Source organism: Orbicella faveolata, unplaced genomic scaffold, assembly GCF_042242905.1.
Source record: "Orbicella faveolata isolate gen_17 unplaced genomic scaffold, um_ofav_v1 contig_15, whole genome shotgun sequence".
Classification (NCBI taxonomy): Eukaryota; Metazoa; Cnidaria; class Anthozoa; order Scleractinia; family Merulinidae; genus Orbicella; species Orbicella faveolata.
In genome coordinates, this window is record NW_028301542.1 from 290,971 (window position 1) to 310,644 (window position 19,674).

A 19,674-nucleotide genomic window follows, 5' to 3' on the forward strand; every position below is an offset into this window, starting at 1 on the left:
AGTTGTCAGTGAAGGAATGTGTGTCGTTTTTATTTATTTTGGCAGGAGCCTTGATTCTATAAAGCACTTTCCACTGGTTCTTCAAGGCACAAAGTTTGTGTTTGGAATAGGAGAATTTAATAATGTTGAGCAGTTGATGGAGCATTTTCAGAATTATCCCATCATTGGAGGAGAAACAGGTTTTGACATTTTACATAATTATACTGTCTTGACTTCAGTACTGCTAAACTAGAGAATGTCATCTCCTACCTAAGGCTGATCATCCACTCAATCATAGCAATAACAATGCTAGCATGTTGAAAGATGGCACGTCAAAAAATGTTGCCTATGCACATAACACTGTAAGTGGGTGTAATAAGATATCTCATGCACCATCTTCTCAACAGGACAGCCTGTTACTCTTTCTCATCCGTATCCTTCCGAGGTTGAAGAGCCATCAGTATATGACGATATAAGCAGACATGCAGTCTGTGGGAGCTCTTTTAACCACCACCGGCCCTTGTCTACTTCAAATTCATCTGAACAGGAACCAAAAGATATCAACTGGACTGTGAGTAGCACTGCTTTCTATTTTTGTGGAAAATGTTATGTATTTAAAAATACAATAAAGTAATTAAAAACACATATATATATATTTGTGAGACTCTCTTGGGCGGTAAACTTGGGATGCCATACTAATATAATGAAATATTCCTAAGATCGCAATAATTTAATTTATTTGTAAATACTGATTTGAATATATACTCATCATGGTTGACAGGTTGCCTCCAAGGAAGGCTTTCTTACCAAACAAGGAGCCATTCATAAAGTAAGTAATAGTTTTGTGGATCCATTGAACATTTTCTTTCCATCACAAAGTGTTCAATATGATTCCATTACTGACATCTGCCAGCTGGTCCAGGAACTACATGATGTGGTTTACAAGTCTCAGAAGGAAGAAAGGCCAGATCTAAGTATAGTATTGCTGTGTGAAGATGTTTCATTGAATGATTTGATTTCAATTTTTTTTAGAACTGGAAGAGAAGATGGTTTGTCACAAATAGAAACACGCTGCAATACTATAATGAACGAGGGGTAAGGATTGGTTGAGTATTTGCTCATCTTACAGTACCCAGTTTACCTCAATATACCATTATGACACCAGTTATACATGAATCATATTTACGCCATTGCACTGTAGATTCAATATAGTTAAGGGTAATATTAGGATGTTGTAACTTGCTTAACTTCAGTAATAATTAATATTCTTTAAATTGGTCTTTAAAGTAACATGCCACTGCCAATCTGAGACAAGAAGGCTGAAAAAAGTGTTTCTATTCATAAATTGATTTCATAACGCATGCATGCAGTTAGGAAACCCAGAAAAGCACTGAACTTGCAATTGATAAGACCATGCACTGTCTTGTATTGTGGTGAGACAGTACTGTGTGTTGTGATTCTCTAGAGAATGTGCACATCTCAACACCAAATGAACTATTTCCTACCTATTGACATAGTGGAATAGTTAAATAAAACAGAAATGACCAAACCCTGACCAGTTAAATCGATCACAGTGGAACCCTCTAAATATCTGATTATTAAATAAAATAATGTTTAACATATGTTTTGTCAGGATAAGAAACCTATCAGAGTACTTGATCTTCGACTTGCAGAAGAAGCCTCTAAAAACAACACATGCGGAAAGCCAAATGCCTTTAGGTAACTGCTTAAATTAATGCAAGGAGAAGATTATGTCAAGTAAACAGAGTTCACAATTATAGCGGAACTCCCGCGGCCCAAAGGGCTGCCAAACAGAGCCCCATACTCATATATATCAGAAGCCGGTTAATGCTAACCCTGGATTAAAAAATAACCAAAGTATAAATTTTTCTTGTATACAAAACATTTAATGTTTTTCACTGCTTATGTTTTGTGTATTTTGAGATTATTCAAACTCAAAACAGAAGGCCAAACAATGTAAACAGAAAATCTCACCACAAAGTTACAGAACTTAAATAAAAATTCTCGCTTATTCTGGGTTAGCTTATCGGGCTTTGAAAAACCTGGCCCTCCGCTTTTAGGCTTGGCTAAATCTATATATTATTCTGAATGGTTAGATGGGACATACTGAGGCTAGACCATTGTGACCACACTTTATGTACCGCCAACTGTGCACACCAAAAGTCACACCAAAAGTTATAGTGTGAACAATATATGTAATAGTGAAATTTGTTATGTAAAATTTAGTGGTATACCGAGTGGTAGCAACACATGTGATATATGATACCATATTTTCTCTTTCAGCTTAGTTTTCCCCTATAGAACATTTCTTCTTTGTGCAGACACTGAGCAGGAAATGCAAGAATGGATTGATCTGCTGAAATGGAAACTTGTAACTTCCTATTTTTAGTTAATCATGTTTATTACTTTCACTGATTTGTTTATTTGTATTAGTAACATGACCTTGCTTTGATATTCTAACAAATATAATTTTTCTTTGGTAGGACAAAATCAAGCACAAAATGCGCAGTGGTAAGTTGTTCCTGCCAATGATTACACTAGGACATGCATTTAAAAAAAATAGTGTGTTCATGCACAGTTAAATAACAGTGTTATGTCCTTTGCTTCAAACATTACAAAATTACAAAATTTAGTTGCACAGGTTTTCTTCAATCCTTTTTTTAAATTTTTTGTAAGAATCTTATTGTTATCTTTCTTTATTTGTGATACTTATTTGTTTCTTTGCTTAGTAACTGTTTGAAAGTTGTTCCTGGTGCTGGATGACATTGTGCTGGTCAACAGGCATACAAGAGGATTCTTAAATATTTTGTGAATAGCTAACATAATGTTAGTACTGTTCTTAAGTTATGTGTACCACAGTTGTAGTTATTTATTGAGGTTTAGTTACAAACAAGACAGCAGTATTATGTAATCTGTACATTTTCATTCTGTTGACTGCTTAATTATATTTTTATGCGCTAAAGAACAGAAAGAATAGATGTATTTGAATTAGCGTTTTGTTCATTTGGATAATAGGTACTGGACAAGTTTTGCTAATATATGACCAGGTGCGTGAAATTCTCAGAGGTCTATAAACTACCAAAACAACATGCACAAAGACAAATATTCCTCAAACGGACCAAACTATCATTAACATAGCTAGTTTTAAACTACCACTTTAAAAATACGATCATCCATTCTCAGCAAATGTACATGCAACAGTGATATAAACAGATACTTGCAAATTAATTCCAAACAAAAATTGTTTCTCAAACAATTTTCTCTCTTTTTAAAAGCAAATTGGTGAAAATAATTTGTGACTGATCAGTCACTGCAGCTTGTATTGTAGCTTTCCAAAGCTTAGATGCTGTGTATAAGTATAATTTATTCATATATGCCCTGTTTAGTTTCTGTGTATTTTCATTGTTATCAGTACTTTGAATTGCCAAATTCAATTCAAAAAAATTCTCACAACCACTATAGAATATATTTTGAAATCCCTAAAAACATATTTTAAAATTTAACTGAAAAATAATCTATTAAAATTATGATCCTGTTTAAAATTCACATTCATTGTATATATTTTTCTGTGCACGACAACTGTAAGTGTCCCTAAAGTTTATTATTGATGACCAACGTGAATGGAAGTTCCCACACAAAAGGCACGTTATCAAATGTGTTCTGCTGCTTTAAAGTAACTCGTTGACTCCAAACGACTCGTCAATAACAGCAGCAATTAGTGGATGATTATCGAGCTGAGCATTCGACGATTATTACTGGCAGATTTTGTATAGTTTACCCAGCTTTGCGAATTCGTTGCATTTCCATGTCTAATATAGATCCCCAAGTTTCCGTATTAAGAGGTCCAAGGTGGTTACCTGGTACGTCATCGTGTGATTTCACTTGGCTGTATTTGCCCTCAAGCCAACGCTTTTTCACCAGATTAGTTCCATAGTTTCTAATGAAAATACTTCGCCAACAGAAACTTGTTTGAATGTCCTTCTCGACTTCTTCGCGATCAAGCGACCTGTATTTTTTTTTCCATAGAAGATCGGAGTTGTAAATGAAGTCGAACCACTTCTTACAAGTTTGGGAGGCTTGGCAAAGGCTTCTTATATCCAAGAAGGACATTATTTCGAGAATTATTTCAGGAGGAAGCGACTCGAGATTGTCAGCCATCTTCTGACTAACGGAGCAATGGCAGGTTACTTCTGAATATTTTAAACTCCGTTCACCTCTAAACTTGATGAAACCTGATAGATTTTCGAAATGGCGATGAAATCAGGTTCAAGTTTTCACGAACAAGTACATCAAATCTGTACAGAACAAACCACTTTCACTTTCGTATTGTTTCCTTTGTTTACACGCGTACCTTCCAGCTGATCACAGAATTAAAAGTGACAGCTGCCATAGTAACAGTCGTGGCCTCGGCTTGGTGATGAGGTCAATCGCCAAGAGAAAGCCCTGGAACCCGGGAACGAAGTTATCGCATCAGTTCAGCGGTAATTTTGGAAAATGACACCAAAATTATGTTCTGAATATTGTGGCATAAGAGTACGACATCTGAAAGAAAAGGGCAACATTCTGACTAAAAGCTATGAAATTGGACTCGTTTAAACCTTTACTCAGTGGCCACTACATTTTAAATCCTGTGGCATGCTTATTGTATGTGATTTTGCGGTGCGTTCAGCCGTTTTGTGGATGGCTTTTCCCAGGAGAAGAATGTTCTCTCAGCTGGGTGAGTAAACTTACTGTACGCGTGTAATATCATTTTACGACTGTGAAGTTATCATCATGGTGCCTAGATCTTAAGTGATGCCTTTCAGACCAATGTATGGACATTTTACAGGGCTTCCTTGGTTGTAATACCCATTAGAAATACATGTAAGATTACAGAAACCCAGGTACTTATCACGTAACCGAACTAATATTTTTAGAGTCAAGCCCAGTATTCAACCATGGTTCTCCTAGCATAGTCAATATCCGTCACAAAATGTATCATATCTTGTCCTTCCAGTTCATTCCAAAAAATATTCATATCCCTTCCAAAAACGTTTTTTGGAGTGACCCCCCGCCCCGCCTCCCAACCTCCACTTACTATTGTTCACCAACACAAGTTATGACATGTTGAGGGCTATGTCATGTAGGTTATTTTTTCACATTAAAGGCTAATCTGTTTCAACCTGAAGATAACACTGTTAAAATCAAATATTAAACAATTTGTGCATTCATTAGCAATTCTTGTGACAAATTATTTTCATGTGATATAATATGTAAATTATATAATATAGCGTAATCTTTAGGTTGAAACTGATTAACCTAGATTTAAAACAACAAAATTTGAAAAGCAATTTGATTTACAACACATATGTTTCCTTCTACTAATTCTACTTTGCAAATCCAAAAACCCTGATCACTAATTTGAATGGCAGTAAATTTCAATTTTGGTACAATGATATAGGGTAGACTGGTACAGCTGTAGGGTATGGCTTGTTTCACATCAGATTGATTTTCCTTCATGGTGCAAGTAGTCACACTTTTCTGATTCATACTGTAATAAGATCAGTGAATGACTGAATCAAGGGGTGCAAAATAACATACCACATTTTGTCTCCACAGCGAGACTTTGAGTTATTATCATTTCTAGTCATTGTGTTGGCTGTCAAAAACAGAAAATGGAAACCAAGTATGTATTAAACTATTTATAATAACATTAATTTTCTTTTTAATTTCTTGATTTGTAATTTAGTTTCTGGTGGTTGTTAATTAGCAAGATGTGTTAGAAATCTGGGATAGGTTTACCAGGGCACAAAACAGTAAAATCTAGTAATAACATGCTGTCTATACAAATAAGTTCTGTACTTGATGTTTTTGGAAACAGTGCAGCATGCTTTTCCTTGATACTTTTTTTCTGTTAATTTTCCTCATTTCAGCTTCTTGGCAAGAGGCAGCTTCCATGGTGTTCCTGTTTAGCAAAATTGCAAACTTTGTTCTTTTTGCCAGGTCAGATCTTAGACTTGGTCTTATTTATCTTATCTTTTGCTTAGGTGAGTGACTTGTGATATTCCATTCTTTAGACTTCTAACAGCTGCATTATGTGTAAACTGTTCTGTGCTGTACATATACTGTACTGTACTGCACTGTACCAAACCACACTGCACTAAACTCCATCGTGCTGTGAGCTTCAAATATGCTCAACAACTGTATTGTGCCAACTCCATTTGAACTGTCTATGACACTTCGTGTAATCAAATTATCTTGGTGTCCTGCTGTTCATAGCCTGTGTTGCAGGTGTATTTTAGGGAAGGGGTAGGAAGTCCTAGCGTGCCCTCCTTTCAGCCCTCAATGCCTGCTATGCAGGCGAGCTGTTAGAGAATGAATAGACGTTTTTTACCCAGCAACCATTTTGAATTCCATTGTTTCAAACAGCTATTATAATGGGATGCTCAGGGGCAATCTTGTATGTATTTGACCCCTAAGCATCTCATAAAAGCTATTTGAAACAATGGAATTCAAAATGGCTTCTGGATAAAAACGTCTATTGCAGAACTTTAAACTACAGGGTAAATATGGATTCAGACTACCAGGCACATTACATAATTTGCAGTGCCAATGTTAAAATGTTCATAGTCCTTGCCTGGTACTATACCATTTCTGTTGAAAGGTTGCACAGTAGCTAGTACATTTGATGTACTATAATTAAATGTAAATCTTAATTTTCTTGGGAATGTTGTCAGATTGAAGGTGTATATTTTTTTCTTACCTTAAAATTTCAATCTTTTCTTTCCTGAGTTGGGAGCCAAGGGAGGTTTAGAGTGAAGTTTTTTGAATAAGTACCTTTAACTAATTCAAGATACTCTAAAGATGAAAGAGTTGGAGCAGTTTTCTCAAGTACAATCCATGTTTCTTTTCCTCAGTGTTATTTTTATTATTTCCTGAGCCATCATACAGTGGACCAGACGAGATACACTTCTTTAGAGGACCAGCACTTGATGTAAGATCTGAATCTTTTGTTTATACTTGTCTGTAATGTAGGGATGATAGTAGCAGTATTAAGTGACTAGAGTCTACCACAAGCTATCATTTGAGCAATCTTTGTAATGGTCTTTCCTTGTCAGTAATTTACTGAATTGTCAATTGACCTGAGTAGAGAGATGCACTGTCAACCTCATTCCTAGGGTCTCTCTTGAGTGGATGGCAGGAAGAAGAGAGACCCTGGGAACAAGGTTGATGCACTGTAATTTTAAGGAAGGGGAGTATAGTCAAGCCAGGCTTGTTCTAGAGCCACTTTAATCAAACTTTCGTAGTAAAGGAGCTACGTCACTGTTTGCGCACATTGAAAAGTTTAGCCTCAATTTTTCAAATTTGTTGTTTGTAATCTGTGTTAATCTTCTCCATCCTTAGCCATCCTTGTTCCTTGATGGTTCATCATTATCTCTTTGGTGTTTTTCTATCTTATTAAACTGTAATTTCAGGTTTCCTACCATTTAAAGGTAATTTTGTATGTGGCCAAAATAACTCAAAATACCGTGACTGAGCTCCTTTAAGATCAATTGTTAACATGCAGCATATCTTTCAAATAACTTTTCCTGTTCTAGGATGCTCTGTGTGATGATCCATCTGTCACGTGGCTGGTGGAATTTTATGCTCCTTGGTGTCCACCATGTGTCAGATTTGCTCCAACATTTGCTGAATTGTCACTAAGGTAGCACACTTTTTTTTTTCTAATCAACTTGAACTATGTGGTACATTTTAATCTATTTCCCTTTACAGTAATGGCCCTTGAGTGCATTTTTTTGTCCATTTCTGTGGTGACTATAGAATGAAGGCTATTCATATAATTTGCAAGATTCACATTTTTACTGGTTTTCCTTTTTTTCTTTTACAATATAAAAATGCTAAATGCACTTGGTAATATGACAAGTGCTAATTCTGTAGTCGTTGAAAAGGGAAAAAAATAATGTCAATTGTTCATGGTTTGAGTGTCGTCGCCATAAGTAAATAATTTATTGTGAAGAATATTGACTTGCCTTTGACCGGCTTTTGTTTCTCATTGTTTCCCATTGAACTTTATTCTTATTTTTACAGATACAATCATAGTCACCTTAGATTTGGAAAACTTGATGTTGGAAAGTATCCAATCATAGCTGAAAAGTAAGCCTGTAAAATTTAAAGTTTTATATGCAATTTCCCAGACATATTCTGGCTTTCTGAATCTGTCGCCTTTGTTCTCTGTAATGTTACTTTGTTATTTGAGATTTTGGGGAATACATGAACTATTTGAGAACTTCTTCTAAATGTATTTTTGTTTTGGCTAATTCATACAGTCAATGCTTTGTCTATCAGTCTACAAAATTGATGGTAAAAGGATTTGATTGCCTGACATGTTTATTTGTTCTTTTTTTTAATTCCCAGGCACAAGGTAGATGGATCTGCTGTTTCTAAGCAACTTCCAAGTTTGATTCTCTATGAAGGAGGAAAAGAGACAAAAAGGAGGCCATTAGTAGATAGGAGGGGTGTTATCACCAAATATACATTCACTGAGGTAAGGAGTGGCACATAGCCTTGTAGGACTTTATGAGCACAGTACAGTTCAGGAGCACAGTACAGTTCAGGGAGTAATGCCCAGGATGAATAACTTTGCAAGCATTTAGAAGATTCTCACAGGTCCATTGAAGAGGCAGGTCAGTGGAGTTGTAAGCATGCCTGCAAGCCAGTTTAGATTATCCAAGAGTCTATCATATACAGACCAAATCTCTGGATCTTCTTGATGGGTTGTCAGTTCACCCTCATATGAAAGAAAAGATTCAGTTTTGTAGCTTTACACCTTTTTTGCACCAGATCTGGGCAAATCCATTTTGTAGAGAATTTGCCATGTTCAAAAGCTTATTAGGCTGGATTGACAAATACTTAATTTATTTTCAAATTGGACAGCCATCGTTTTGGATGGGGAGGGGAGGGGAGGGATAGGGGGCAGGTGTGGAGGGGGGAGGGGGGAGGAGCATCAACAAGAGGTCCCAACAGGCAACATTTGTGATCTTCCAGATCTAGCTGTGAGAAAGCAAATCTCCACTTTATATATGTCATAACTTTTCTTTTCTCATTGCAGGTCAATATTGAGCGTGATTTCAACTTAAAAGAACTGAAGAAAGCTGCAGAAGAGAAAGGAAAATTGAAAGAGAAGAATGCAAAGAAGGATAAGGACAAAGCAGATTAAGGAGCAATATCCACAAAATCTTTGGCTCTGGAGCTTGCCAAAAGATTTCTGAGAACATTTAGACAAGTGAATTTTTAGTGCATTTTTTTTACAACAATTAGACAAATTTGTTTACATATTGCAACAAATTTATTTTATTAATGACTTCCTTTATTGTTGTTAGCTGCTTATCTGAATTTGTTTCTTAAGGAGAAATCCAGTTTTCATCGCTCAATGGCGTGATCGGGTTAAGACGGCATTGTATAAACAAATTGTCCAATACTGACTAAAAAAAATCGTTATTTATCGCCGCGCCAAAGACTTCACGTTTCTTTTATTTTGTATTCGTTCATTTTATTTTTAAGAGTTGACTGCAGATCAAATAGCTCATTGTTTCCTTATCCGCCTCATCCTCAAGGCGTTTCGTTGTCTTGTGCGTGGCCCCCGTGCGTAGTATGAAGCGAGGAAGGAAGGAACTGGGGAGGGAAGTATAAAGAAACCCCAGGCACATTGAATAGGCCACTGAGTGTTGAGTCGCGGCGGTCTTGCGTGGGGCTCGACACTGTTTGCGCTTCGTGTGCGTCTCCCCAGCCTCTCGCGCGTTTGCGCGTTTCCCGCTATAAAAGAAGAGAAAGTTTTGCAACTTGTGAGAACTAACGAATCGTTTAACATTACGTTGTACATTGAGGCATTGTCAGTGGTCTTTCTCGGTGCATTTTATTATTCCTTTCCCATGGTATTCCATCTTTACTCTTCTGTTGCTGTCATTGGCTTATTGTAAACAAATACCTAAATTTAATCTTCAAATGATATAACAATCATGAAATAGCATCTGCGAGCTACAGAATACAAAATAAATTGTCATATAATTGTATTAAATATCGTGTGGTGTGAGTTTTCTGTTCTATTTTCTCATTAACCGATTGCACCCCACCCCCTCCCCTCGTTAACGCTCTTTAGCTGTATAAGTTGGAATCAGCGGATAAGTGTTGAAGAAAACTGCGAGGAACTATCGGCTGATAGCTTCCCCGCGGAAATTTGATGTTCCCAGTCATAAACACTCTATTGTGTTTGATGTTCATCACTAAATTTTCTTCCGCGCGCCAGTTCAAAGATCAGATTGAATTGTGTTCAACTTTTTAAGATGAAAGGCGTCTAAGCAAAATGTAAACTTTGAAAAAGAAAACAGGCAAGTTGCGACTTTCAACTTTTTTCCTATAGGTCCGCATTTTCACGGACGAGTGCAATCCCTCTGGGTATTTTCCTCGGACGGGCACTGAGAGCAGATTGTGTCTTTCCGCCAATGAACAATATCGCGTCACTCCATCGATTTAAACCATTAAGAATCAGAGAAAATTTATCGTTGAACTATAACCAGTCATCATCCTTTGAACAGCCCACGCTTGAAGGGGAAAAAATGTCTTGTTTGAGAATTGAACTAGCGCGTGTTGCATATGATCAGCGAAAGGACAGGAGAGTGTGAAGTGTAAGAGATATTGGCGTTAGCACAAGGAATTCCTTCGTAAATTATTTTTAGAGATGGTACCCAGTTCTCTTGCGGATAATGTTGCCACGTGCGTCCTGGAGTTACCGGGGCTAATTCCTGTCACATGATCTAGACTCTCCTGAGACACCTGGAGTGATCTCAAGTCATAAAAGAAAAACATCTATTCTGGGGGACTGACTCTATTTCTCTTCACTTTCTTTCGTTGAGACCAAGTTAACCGTCTGTAATGTGACTCTGTCCGTAAGGAGAGGTTCACCGACTGTATGATACAACAGGCTACTTGATTCAACTGAAAGAATCCACTTCATTCAAAATTCCCGAGACAATGAACTGCAGTCTTTTCGGTCACGCTAACACCCACGTCTGGTATGAGATATGGGTGGTCCTAAGTTCATGGATATATAATTCTTTATAGACCAAAAAACTTTTGTAATCTCGATGCTATGTGGAAAAATGTAATCAGTTTGAAATCTGGCGAAGAGGAATAACACAGATTAATCACTCCTGAGAGCTTCTTGACATCAAAACACTCTGGCCTAATTAATTCCAACAATAGTTATCTTAAGCTAAGCTGACGATCAAGTAGGTAAGATTTCATTTGAAAATACTGCAGAACGTAGTGAAGCTGTATGACCAGTCTTCATCTGGGCCCGGTTTAAAAGGCAATGAGTCCAGCAAGGAATCGTGCGAAGACTCTATAGTTTGGTAGTTACTGGCAATGAGACATTTCCGAAGGCGAATGTTTAACTATCCTGAGCAACCTTCGACCCTTAACGATTTTATTCCCCCATCCTAAACGATTTTCTTACACACCAAGGACGCGCTAAAAAGACCGAGTCTTTTAGCTTAATGTCGCGATCGGATAAACCTTTTAAACGACAACAAGATGACAAAAACTCGTAAATTTTTAACCTCCTAAAGGAAGTGTCCGTTACGGTTTTCATTTAGGGCCTCTTTTTGAGAAAATGTGAACAATTTTTCGCACTAATTTGTTGTGTCTTTCAAGTAAGCCGCTTTATTTCGATGTTTACACAGGGCAAAACCGACTATATTCTAAATCCCCGATAGATTGCGCTAGACTTTTTTGATGATATGTTGACACAGCTTTAGTTTGCATGAACCAAACCTTGTCGTGGATTATGATATCACCACAGGTTCTGTACCTATAAAACCAGCTGCAACTGCCATTGACATTGTCTGCGAAACCCGCGCTACTTCCAAAGTCACAGGCAAACCCCCGAGAGATAATATTTGTTCGTTGTCAATATCACAGAAAAGCTTTGAAAAGGTTTTCCGTCGTTTTATGTGAGTAGGAAAACCAGCCCGTGCTGTTTTCAGACAAAAATCGAGACAGTTATTAGAATAATCATTCCGGTTATAGAAGAGTTTGATTAACTTTCAAGGATATAACTGTAAGTCGCAATGAATTAAGCAATTGTCGGTATCTCACCTACGTGACAACGGCGAGAAAGAAATCACTTCAAACAGAAATCGCACGTAAAAGATGGAGGCGAACAACTGAAAATAAAGAGAACTGCCATTCTGTTTCTTGTCCTCAGTATTACAAATTAAAATTTCCTTTTTCAAATGGCTTCCTTCCTTAAAGGCCCCCAGAGGCCGCACAAAGCGTATATCTATTGAGATCGCTCTGGGATAGCTATAATTAATTGATTGTGAAAGGTATGTAATATATTGTGTCGAAAACGGCTAATTACTCGAACAGTTTGTTTTCTGTGCTGGCCAAATTCCGCCCACTACAAAAGACAAGCTACGCACTTCCGATAAATTTTGACATCAGGCGGCTTCTGAAAATCGGGATAAAATGATTCGCGGGAGAGAAAACTTAACCATCACAAATGAAGTCTTGTTAGTCCCAGTTTCAGCGATAAACCTGCGTTTCTCACATTGATTCCCTAAGGAGTGATTCTGGTTTTAAAGCGTTCCTGATAATGACAATTAAATCGATATAATTTCACCCATCGTGTGAACTCTTTTAAGCGTATTTTTAATCAGCGCAGTGAACCGACGATATATTTGCCACCTAAAACAAATTGACCAAATTTCATTCTATTAAACATCATAATAAATCCTTATTTGAACGGAACAATGGGCTTGCTTGATATTAATTCGAGCGCTCTCTGAAAAGCTCCGATGAAGGCGACATTGCGTCATTTTCAGGGCGACTTGATTTCGATGGGTTGGAGGTTTTAATCACTTTTTGAATGCGGGTTTTATTAGCTGGTTTGAATGACACCCTCTTAAACTGTTGACACCTGGTTAATTCCAATTCCAGCCTTTTATTAGGCATTTAGGAAAAGACACGTCTACAGAGTATTGCAACAAAAAAAAACGTGCGGTTCCCTCAACTGGAAAGAAAACCAAACCCAAAGCGATTTTCGTTGGACAGCCGGCGGCGGGTTAATCAATCGAAGAACATGAGGTTTCTTTGGATCTTCGTTATTTGTTTATGTTTCTCTAAAGAGAGCGAGTCAGTTTGGTGGTGAGTAATTTTCATTGCTAACTTACCTTCGTTTTTGTTGAGTCATGTCAACCTGTTCAAACATCGCCGGTGAAGAGGAATGGGAGGAATTTAACTGATTTTCCTTCGTCTGTTATTTCCAGGACGTTAGGGACACACACGCCACTTTCTACGGATCCGGCAAAGAAGGCAGCTCTTATGTGTTTTACAACTCCACAGCTTAACACAAAACAAAGAGACCTCTGCCGGAGACACCCAACTCTGATGGCTAGTGTCGCTAAGGGAGCGAAAGAAGCCGTCGAAGAATGCCAGATTCAGTTTCGTTTGAGACGATGGAACTGTTCTGCTGTGCCTGAATCAGGTACACTATTCGATCCCATACTGAAACGAGGTAAGTGTCTAGATTTAAAGTATTACACATGATTCCCTGAGTTGACAGGTTTAAGATCTGTTTACTTAAACCAAGAGGTTTCGTTTTCTTAGCGTATAGAGAGTTTATTTGTCAGGAGCTGGGGCAGACAAGGTTATCAGTCCACTTTTAAAAACTCATGCGGCGCTCGATTGAGTGAAAGTTATTCCATTTATCAACAGTTAGTTGAGTTGTGTGTCTGTAGGCCGTTAAACGAAATAAGGTAATAACTTTATACCTTATTCATAGGCGCTACGCTTGTGATCTTGAAGTCGCTTTTGTTGTGTGAAAATGACACATTGGCCGATTTTTTTATTGTTTACAGAAGAAAGAGTTTTATAAATTTTCAAGGCCACGAAATGGCGCGCAAGTTTTGTCTTACCATTACAAATTTCCCTGACCCTGTTAAGACGTGATACTATTAACGAAACTAATGATGAAAAAAAGTTGCTTTTTTAACCCCCTTTGAAGCGATAAAAAACCGGAGAGGAAAGAAAAACAACTCGTCACCGTGACGAATGAAACAACTTGGAAAGCTATTAAATTTTTAAAACTTTGAGGCGATGCCAGAACTGTGGTTTCACGATCGTCTTGTAACACTGTTATGGCTCTTGCTCGGAAGAGGATCTTTAATTAGGACAACAGTTAGCTTTCTATAGCTAAAATAATTTCAGTATTTTGACTTTTCTTGTAAACTTAAGGTATTACCATTAAGTTGCGATGGTGAACCACACTGAGTTATCTAGGATGTCCTGTTTGGAGAAGTCAATCAACTGATTCGTAGTTCTCAAGCACTGCATTGTTGAACCACAATCACATTTTGAACCTGTTACGTGATGAAATAAAAAAATTTTGTTCTGAAAAATGCATTAGTTGATTTGCCCTAATCCACGGCTTGAAGTTGGAAGGAAACCCCAAAATTATTGCTATTGCAAGTGAAAAACACTGATAAAAGACAAAGTAAATAGCTTCAGGCAAGTTAGACTTATTCACTTTTGTAAAATTCCACGGCCTCCAAAACTGAAAGGTTTTATATATGTGTTCAGTCATGTCTGAAGAAAATACCGCACAGCTAGGTGCGGTCACCGATTAGTTCAATTTCCTGGGGAAATGGCTGTTTCGACAAGATATTTATTCTATTTACAGCGTACGGGATTGCACATTGTGTTCGTTCTGTGACCGAGACGTTGTAATTTTGAGTCTTTTTGGTGTTCGATTTCGCGCTCCTAGTCAAGTTTAAACTTCACTGAAAGGAAGAGAAACACAAAGGAACATTTGTACAAACAGCGGTAATTTTACAGTATATCTGCATATAGGGCTCAATTTCATTTGTGTGCGAAATTCGATTAAGTATCACATAAAAAAGAACGTAAAAAACATTCAAGAACCTTAAAAATAACGAACAAAAAGACAGGACTAGAGACTCTCAATAGCTGTGTGCCTCGACTGGGCTTCATAATTGTGCCATACCTTGGATATAAGCTCGGAATACTCGATGCAGTCTCTTTAGAAAGAAAGCAAGTTTCAATTAACATTTTTGGTTGATCTAAAGCTTAGAAATATACTGTGGTTACGATTTTTGCCACTTTAACAGTCACAGTGTTATCTACTCGAGAAATTCGCACAAGACTTAATTAGTAAAAATTAACAATTTTATGATATTCTTGAGTCTGGACATCAAAGTCTATAGATAAGGCCATAGCGCCCGTAAACCAAAGTTCTCGTTGTTTAATCAGCGTGTTTTCAGCACACTACGCATTCCAGGTCACAGTCCTAGATAGTGTCATTAGTTCTAGCGTTCCGTGCAGCACTCAGCAAATAACCAGCGCTGCTAAGGCTTCAGACAGTACTTGACAGCCTCTTGTGTACTGTGATTTAATAGTTAGGGTAGCTTGACCGCAGTCTCAGTTTTCAACGTAACAACTTCTTAACTCAAAGTTACTCTTTAGTTCGAATGCAATTTAGCTAATCATTGACAATTACGGTATTGGTTTTCGTCCATCGAAAGCGTTGAGGAGCACTGACAACGCCACGAAAATTAGGTCGGGGTTGGATGTGTCCCGGAGATGGCTCGGTAGAGTCCAACCCGGGCTCCCACATAGGGGAGGTGCTAGGGTGGTTGTAGTGGAGTTGCTTGCCGCTCGTATTTTGTGCTGGTGTCGCTTTCTCTCAGCATCTGCTCTTCGGAGTAGTACTGTTCTAACCAAAGCTGATTTGTGCAAATATTAAGGTTAAATATGCAATCCAACAGATTTTAAGTATTCTCTCCAAAGGCAAATTTTATCAGTGGATAGAAAACAGAAATTTCCAGAAGAACGATTGTCATATATGACAGCACATCTAGCACTGAATTTATTGTAGCATCATCTAAATAAATGCTAGTTATTATTTTTGTTGCAGGTTTGTTTTTGTTAGAAGTTTATGTTTGTTGGGGGTTTCATGTCCTTACCCAGCATTCTTGAAATTTATCTCAGCTAGACTAAACAAATTTGTAACAGGCCAAGGTTACCTCTTGTTATCTTAAGAGAACTGATTACGAAATATAAGTCCACTGAAAACTGTTATCACAAAGTAAAAACAAGACTTATGGAAAACTCTTTAATGAATTGAATTTTTCGCTCGAATGCATGTGAAACTTTTTATGCGCGAAGACCGGAGCGTCTTGAAAGAAACTGATGACATCGTAACATGAACCGTTTTCATTTCTGGAGAAATTTTATACCGGCTTTAGTAATGGCTAAGAAAACTAGGTTCTCATACTGCTCCCATACTGGACCATGCTGAAGTAAAACCGCAAACCGCAAATAACCTAAACTAGTCTGCAGAATCTAAACCTTTTCCAGAGAACTTGAATACCGAAGTTGTTCGACAAAAAAACATCTTGTAGTGTTGTCTTTTTGTCAAAAAGATTGTTACAACATCTCAAGAGCGAAGTTCGTGTCATAACATTTTACCTAAGAAAACAATTTAGCTTTTTAACTAAACTCCCATCCGCTGATTGAACGAAATGTAAATTTGTTTGCTTTTATGGAATACCCACATGAAAACGATGCGACATCGTGTTTTGTACTAAGAACTGGAAAAGATTGACTGTTAACTTCGAACAGGAATGGATGGAAAAAAAAACCCACGTGCCTAGTGGTCCTAAGATACAAGCATATTAGGTTTACTTGCCTGCTTGTAAGTGTATGGAGAGAATTATATTATTCCTCCCTGAAATATGCCAACCTTGGCAAACGAAAATCTGCGCATTCCTCGCACATTCCACAGTTAGGTTACCTTGCAATATTTTTAATTTAGAGCTGCCCCTAGAATTCTAAGTAAAACTGTTTTCTTTTGCACGGTCATTTTAATACCACCAACGTTTGTCCCGCCAAGTACGGTCAGTTCGTTGTATATGTTAACCTCCTTTAAGTCCTGCATATTCCTTGATGTATACTTTTAAGCGCCCGGTATATACGTTCAGCAGGGATTTAACAATTCACCCAATCAGGTTTCTTGTCTGAGCGCGTTTGGTCAGTTGAAGTCATTTTCTAATTAATTAGCAGAAGCGTTACTTTAAAGTGGGACTATGAAATCTGGAGGTCCTTCCCTTAAGAATTTTATGATACGTTATTTATTGCCTCCCTAGCAAGTCCAGAGTCAGCTTATCTACACGCCATTACAGCAGCTGGTGTCGCCCATGCTGTCACGGCCTCCTGTAGCGCTGGCGATACTGAGAGTTGTGACTGTGACCGTTCACTGAGTGGCGCAACACAGAAGGGTTGGACTTGGTCAGGTTGTAGTAGTAACATCAAGTTTGGAAGTTGGTTTTCAGAGCAGTTCACTGACGCTCGAGCGAGAGGAAACAGTCCACGAGCGGTCATGAACAGACACAACAGCAAAGCGGGAAGGAAGGTAAATAATGTTCTTTGAAATTTCATCCTTTTTCGTTTCTATGTTTTTTGTTCGTTTCGCTGCACTCTCTCCCAGGGGTAAAGAAACTAATTTTTAATTTCTCTTTATGGAAATACATGTACATGTTTAGAACAAAGCTTTATCGTGAAAAATAGCAAAAACTGAATGTAGCTTTTTGCAAGTACGACGTAACACGGTTTCTTCAGGTTTTCAGATTCAAGATGGCAATGTCACACTTGAGATAGCGGAAATAGCTATCCATTATGGCCACAATTGGGAATTAACTGATTTGAAATACACTTACTTAAATGACTACGGTTTCCGCTATAAATGTGATTAATGGCAGGCTAAATAACATTACTAATTTCAGCTAGAAAAGCTTGTTATTTTAAGATGGCGCGTAAATTCGTGTTATTTTTTAATTTTATATCAGGCGCTGTCGAAATTAATGTGGCGAAAATGCAAATGCCATGGTTTATCCGGCTCATGCTCCTTGAAAACGTGTTGGATGCAACAACCTTCTTTCCGTCAAGTCGGTGATCATCTTAAACAAAAGTACGACAGTGCAGCGGAAATGATTATCAAACTGAACAGGAGAGGAAAAGAAAGACTGAAACCAAGATACACTCACTTAAAGCGACCTACAGATGCAGACTTACTATACTACCAACCATCACCCAATTACTGTGACGCTGATGCAAGCGAGGGAACCCTCGGGACTGCGGGTCGTGAGTGCAACATTTCCTCTTCTGGAATCGACGGTTGTGAGTTGTTGTGTTGTGGGCGTGGCCACAACATTCAGCAGGTCAAGGTTACACGAAATTGCAATTGTATATTTCTTTGGTGTTGTCAAGTGAAATGTCAGAAGTGTAAGGAGATTGTGAACATGTACACTTGTAAGTAATTTTTCTAAGCCAGGACAGAAAAACTGTAAAATATATTTTTGTTAACTTGTAGATATTTCGAGCGACTTCTCGTAAATTCGTTCTGAAAAGCTAACATTATCGCCGGCATTCGGATTTAGCGGTCAACTGTGAGATTTTAGGTGTTTCTCTAATACAGAAAGCCTTCTTTGGTCACAAATACAATGTTCCACAAAAAGACAGGGAAAGCCCGAATGCGACTTAAACTTAAGTTATAGATAATATAAGTTAAGATGCGAACTGTTAAGCCAAAGGCTAACAGAGATTTCCATATCAAAGTGGACTATAAATCTAGCAAAGATGGGTTGGGGGAGAGATTACATCATGGTTGAGCCGTTCTTGAGAATTTTCATTAATCATATCAGATTAAACGCTTTTAATAAAATCCAAAATATATAGTTGTTAATTACTAGAACTACGTAGGCAAGAATAGCGTTATAGAAAATCGTTAATTTGTTTTGTTTTATAAGGTAGATGGTGGATTAAGTTGACATGTACATATTGTATCATAAAAAAACAGCAAAAGAATCTTGTAATAAGACACTTGTTTTTAGATATAAAATAAACAAAATTTGGGAGAAAAGTAGGTAGTTTATCAACTTTCTCAATGTTGGTCTGTGAGCGTTGAAAGAGAAGGTGAGGTGGAGAGTAGACGGCCACAAAAACAACCCCAGCGAAATATACAACCGTTTTGGACGTAGGCCCAGGGTCTGTCAGGTGAACTTCATGACCTCGTAACGGACGGAAACACAGAAATTTCTGGGACATTTTTTAAAAGCAGTTTTCTCGTCAAACTTACAAAATAAAACTTGCTGATTTGCAGGTAAGCCATGCAGTGCAGTCTTGTTTTCCCCAATGTTTCATACTTTTTATTCACTTAAATGACTGACTGGCCGACTGACTGACTGGCTGACTGGCCGACTGGGCGACTGGCTGACTGACCGATCGAGTTTAAAAAAGATAGATAAAATCGCTTTTAGGGGGCGGGAAAAAATCCATGAACTTGAAAATAGATTTTAACCAGCTAGCCTGAGAAGTTGGCAGTTTCAGTGTTTTTTTATTTATTTAATTTTATTTTCGGTGGTCTTTCGTGGCGCACGGAAAAGTGATTCAGACGCTCGCATTTAGATGAAGAATACAAAAGCAAAAACCGACACAACGTAGGATGATTTTTTGAAGGTGTACTATATATATTTCGGCTGGCCAAACCAGCCTTCTTCAGGCAATGAAGAAGGCTGGTTTGGCCAGCCGAAATATAGTACACCTTCAAAAAATCATCCTACG

General features: G+C 37.7%; 3 protein-coding genes and 1 long non-coding RNA gene across 5 annotated transcripts in view; 3 read left to right on the top strand and 1 right to left on the bottom strand.

The window, feature by feature from the left end:
- The window catches only part of LOC110069158 (dual adapter for phosphotyrosine and 3-phosphotyrosine and 3-phosphoinositide-like), a 5,483-nt gene extending 1,937 nt beyond the window's left edge, over positions 1-3,546 (top strand). Inside the window, exons 3-10 of one of the 2 annotated variants that reach the window (XM_020776631.2) lie at positions 46-179; positions 387-550; positions 761-808; positions 1,012-1,074; positions 1,613-1,698; positions 2,284-2,371; positions 2,484-2,511; positions 2,730-3,546. In XM_020776631.2, coding sequence (XP_020632290.2) covers positions 46-179; positions 387-550; positions 761-808; positions 1,012-1,074; positions 1,613-1,698; positions 2,284-2,371; positions 2,484-2,511; positions 2,730-2,740 — 622 coding nt within the window. In that variant the 3' untranslated portion in view covers positions 2,741-3,546. Of the gene's footprint in view, positions 1-45; positions 180-386; positions 551-760; positions 809-1,011; positions 1,075-1,612; positions 1,699-2,283; positions 2,372-2,483 lie in introns of both variants that reach the window. The other variant, XM_020776630.2, reaches the window with a different exon arrangement.
- Positions 3,547-3,681: 135 nt separating this feature from the next.
- On the top strand, positions 3,682-10,069 carry LOC110069160 (thioredoxin-related transmembrane protein 2-B-like). The gene is made up of 8 exons (XM_020776632.2): positions 3,682-4,717; positions 5,599-5,665; positions 5,913-6,026; positions 6,897-6,973; positions 7,578-7,684; positions 8,068-8,133; positions 8,395-8,524; positions 9,089-10,069. Exons 1-8 carry the CDS (start codon positions 4,577-4,579, stop codon positions 9,194-9,196), a joined length of 810 nt encoding a protein of 269 aa, XP_020632291.2. The 5' UTR covers positions 3,682-4,576; the 3' UTR covers positions 9,197-10,069.
- Positions 9,504-13,346, bottom strand: LOC149113047 (uncharacterized). The gene is made up of 2 exons (XR_016206645.1): positions 13,209-13,346; positions 9,504-9,792 (listed from the first exon to the last, which is right to left on the bottom strand). It is a non-coding gene; the product is annotated as an uncharacterized LOC149113047 (long non-coding RNA).
- On the top strand, positions 12,752-18,973 carry LOC110068992 (protein Wnt-3a-like). The gene is made up of 4 exons (XM_020776410.2): positions 12,752-13,182; positions 13,305-13,552; positions 17,202-17,467; positions 17,901-18,973. The coding sequence occupies exons 1-4, from the start codon at positions 13,118-13,120 to the stop codon at positions 18,369-18,371; spliced, it is 1,050 nt and encodes a 349-aa protein (XP_020632069.1). The 5' UTR covers positions 12,752-13,117; the 3' UTR covers positions 18,372-18,973.
- Positions 18,974-19,674: the final 701 nt, after the last annotated feature.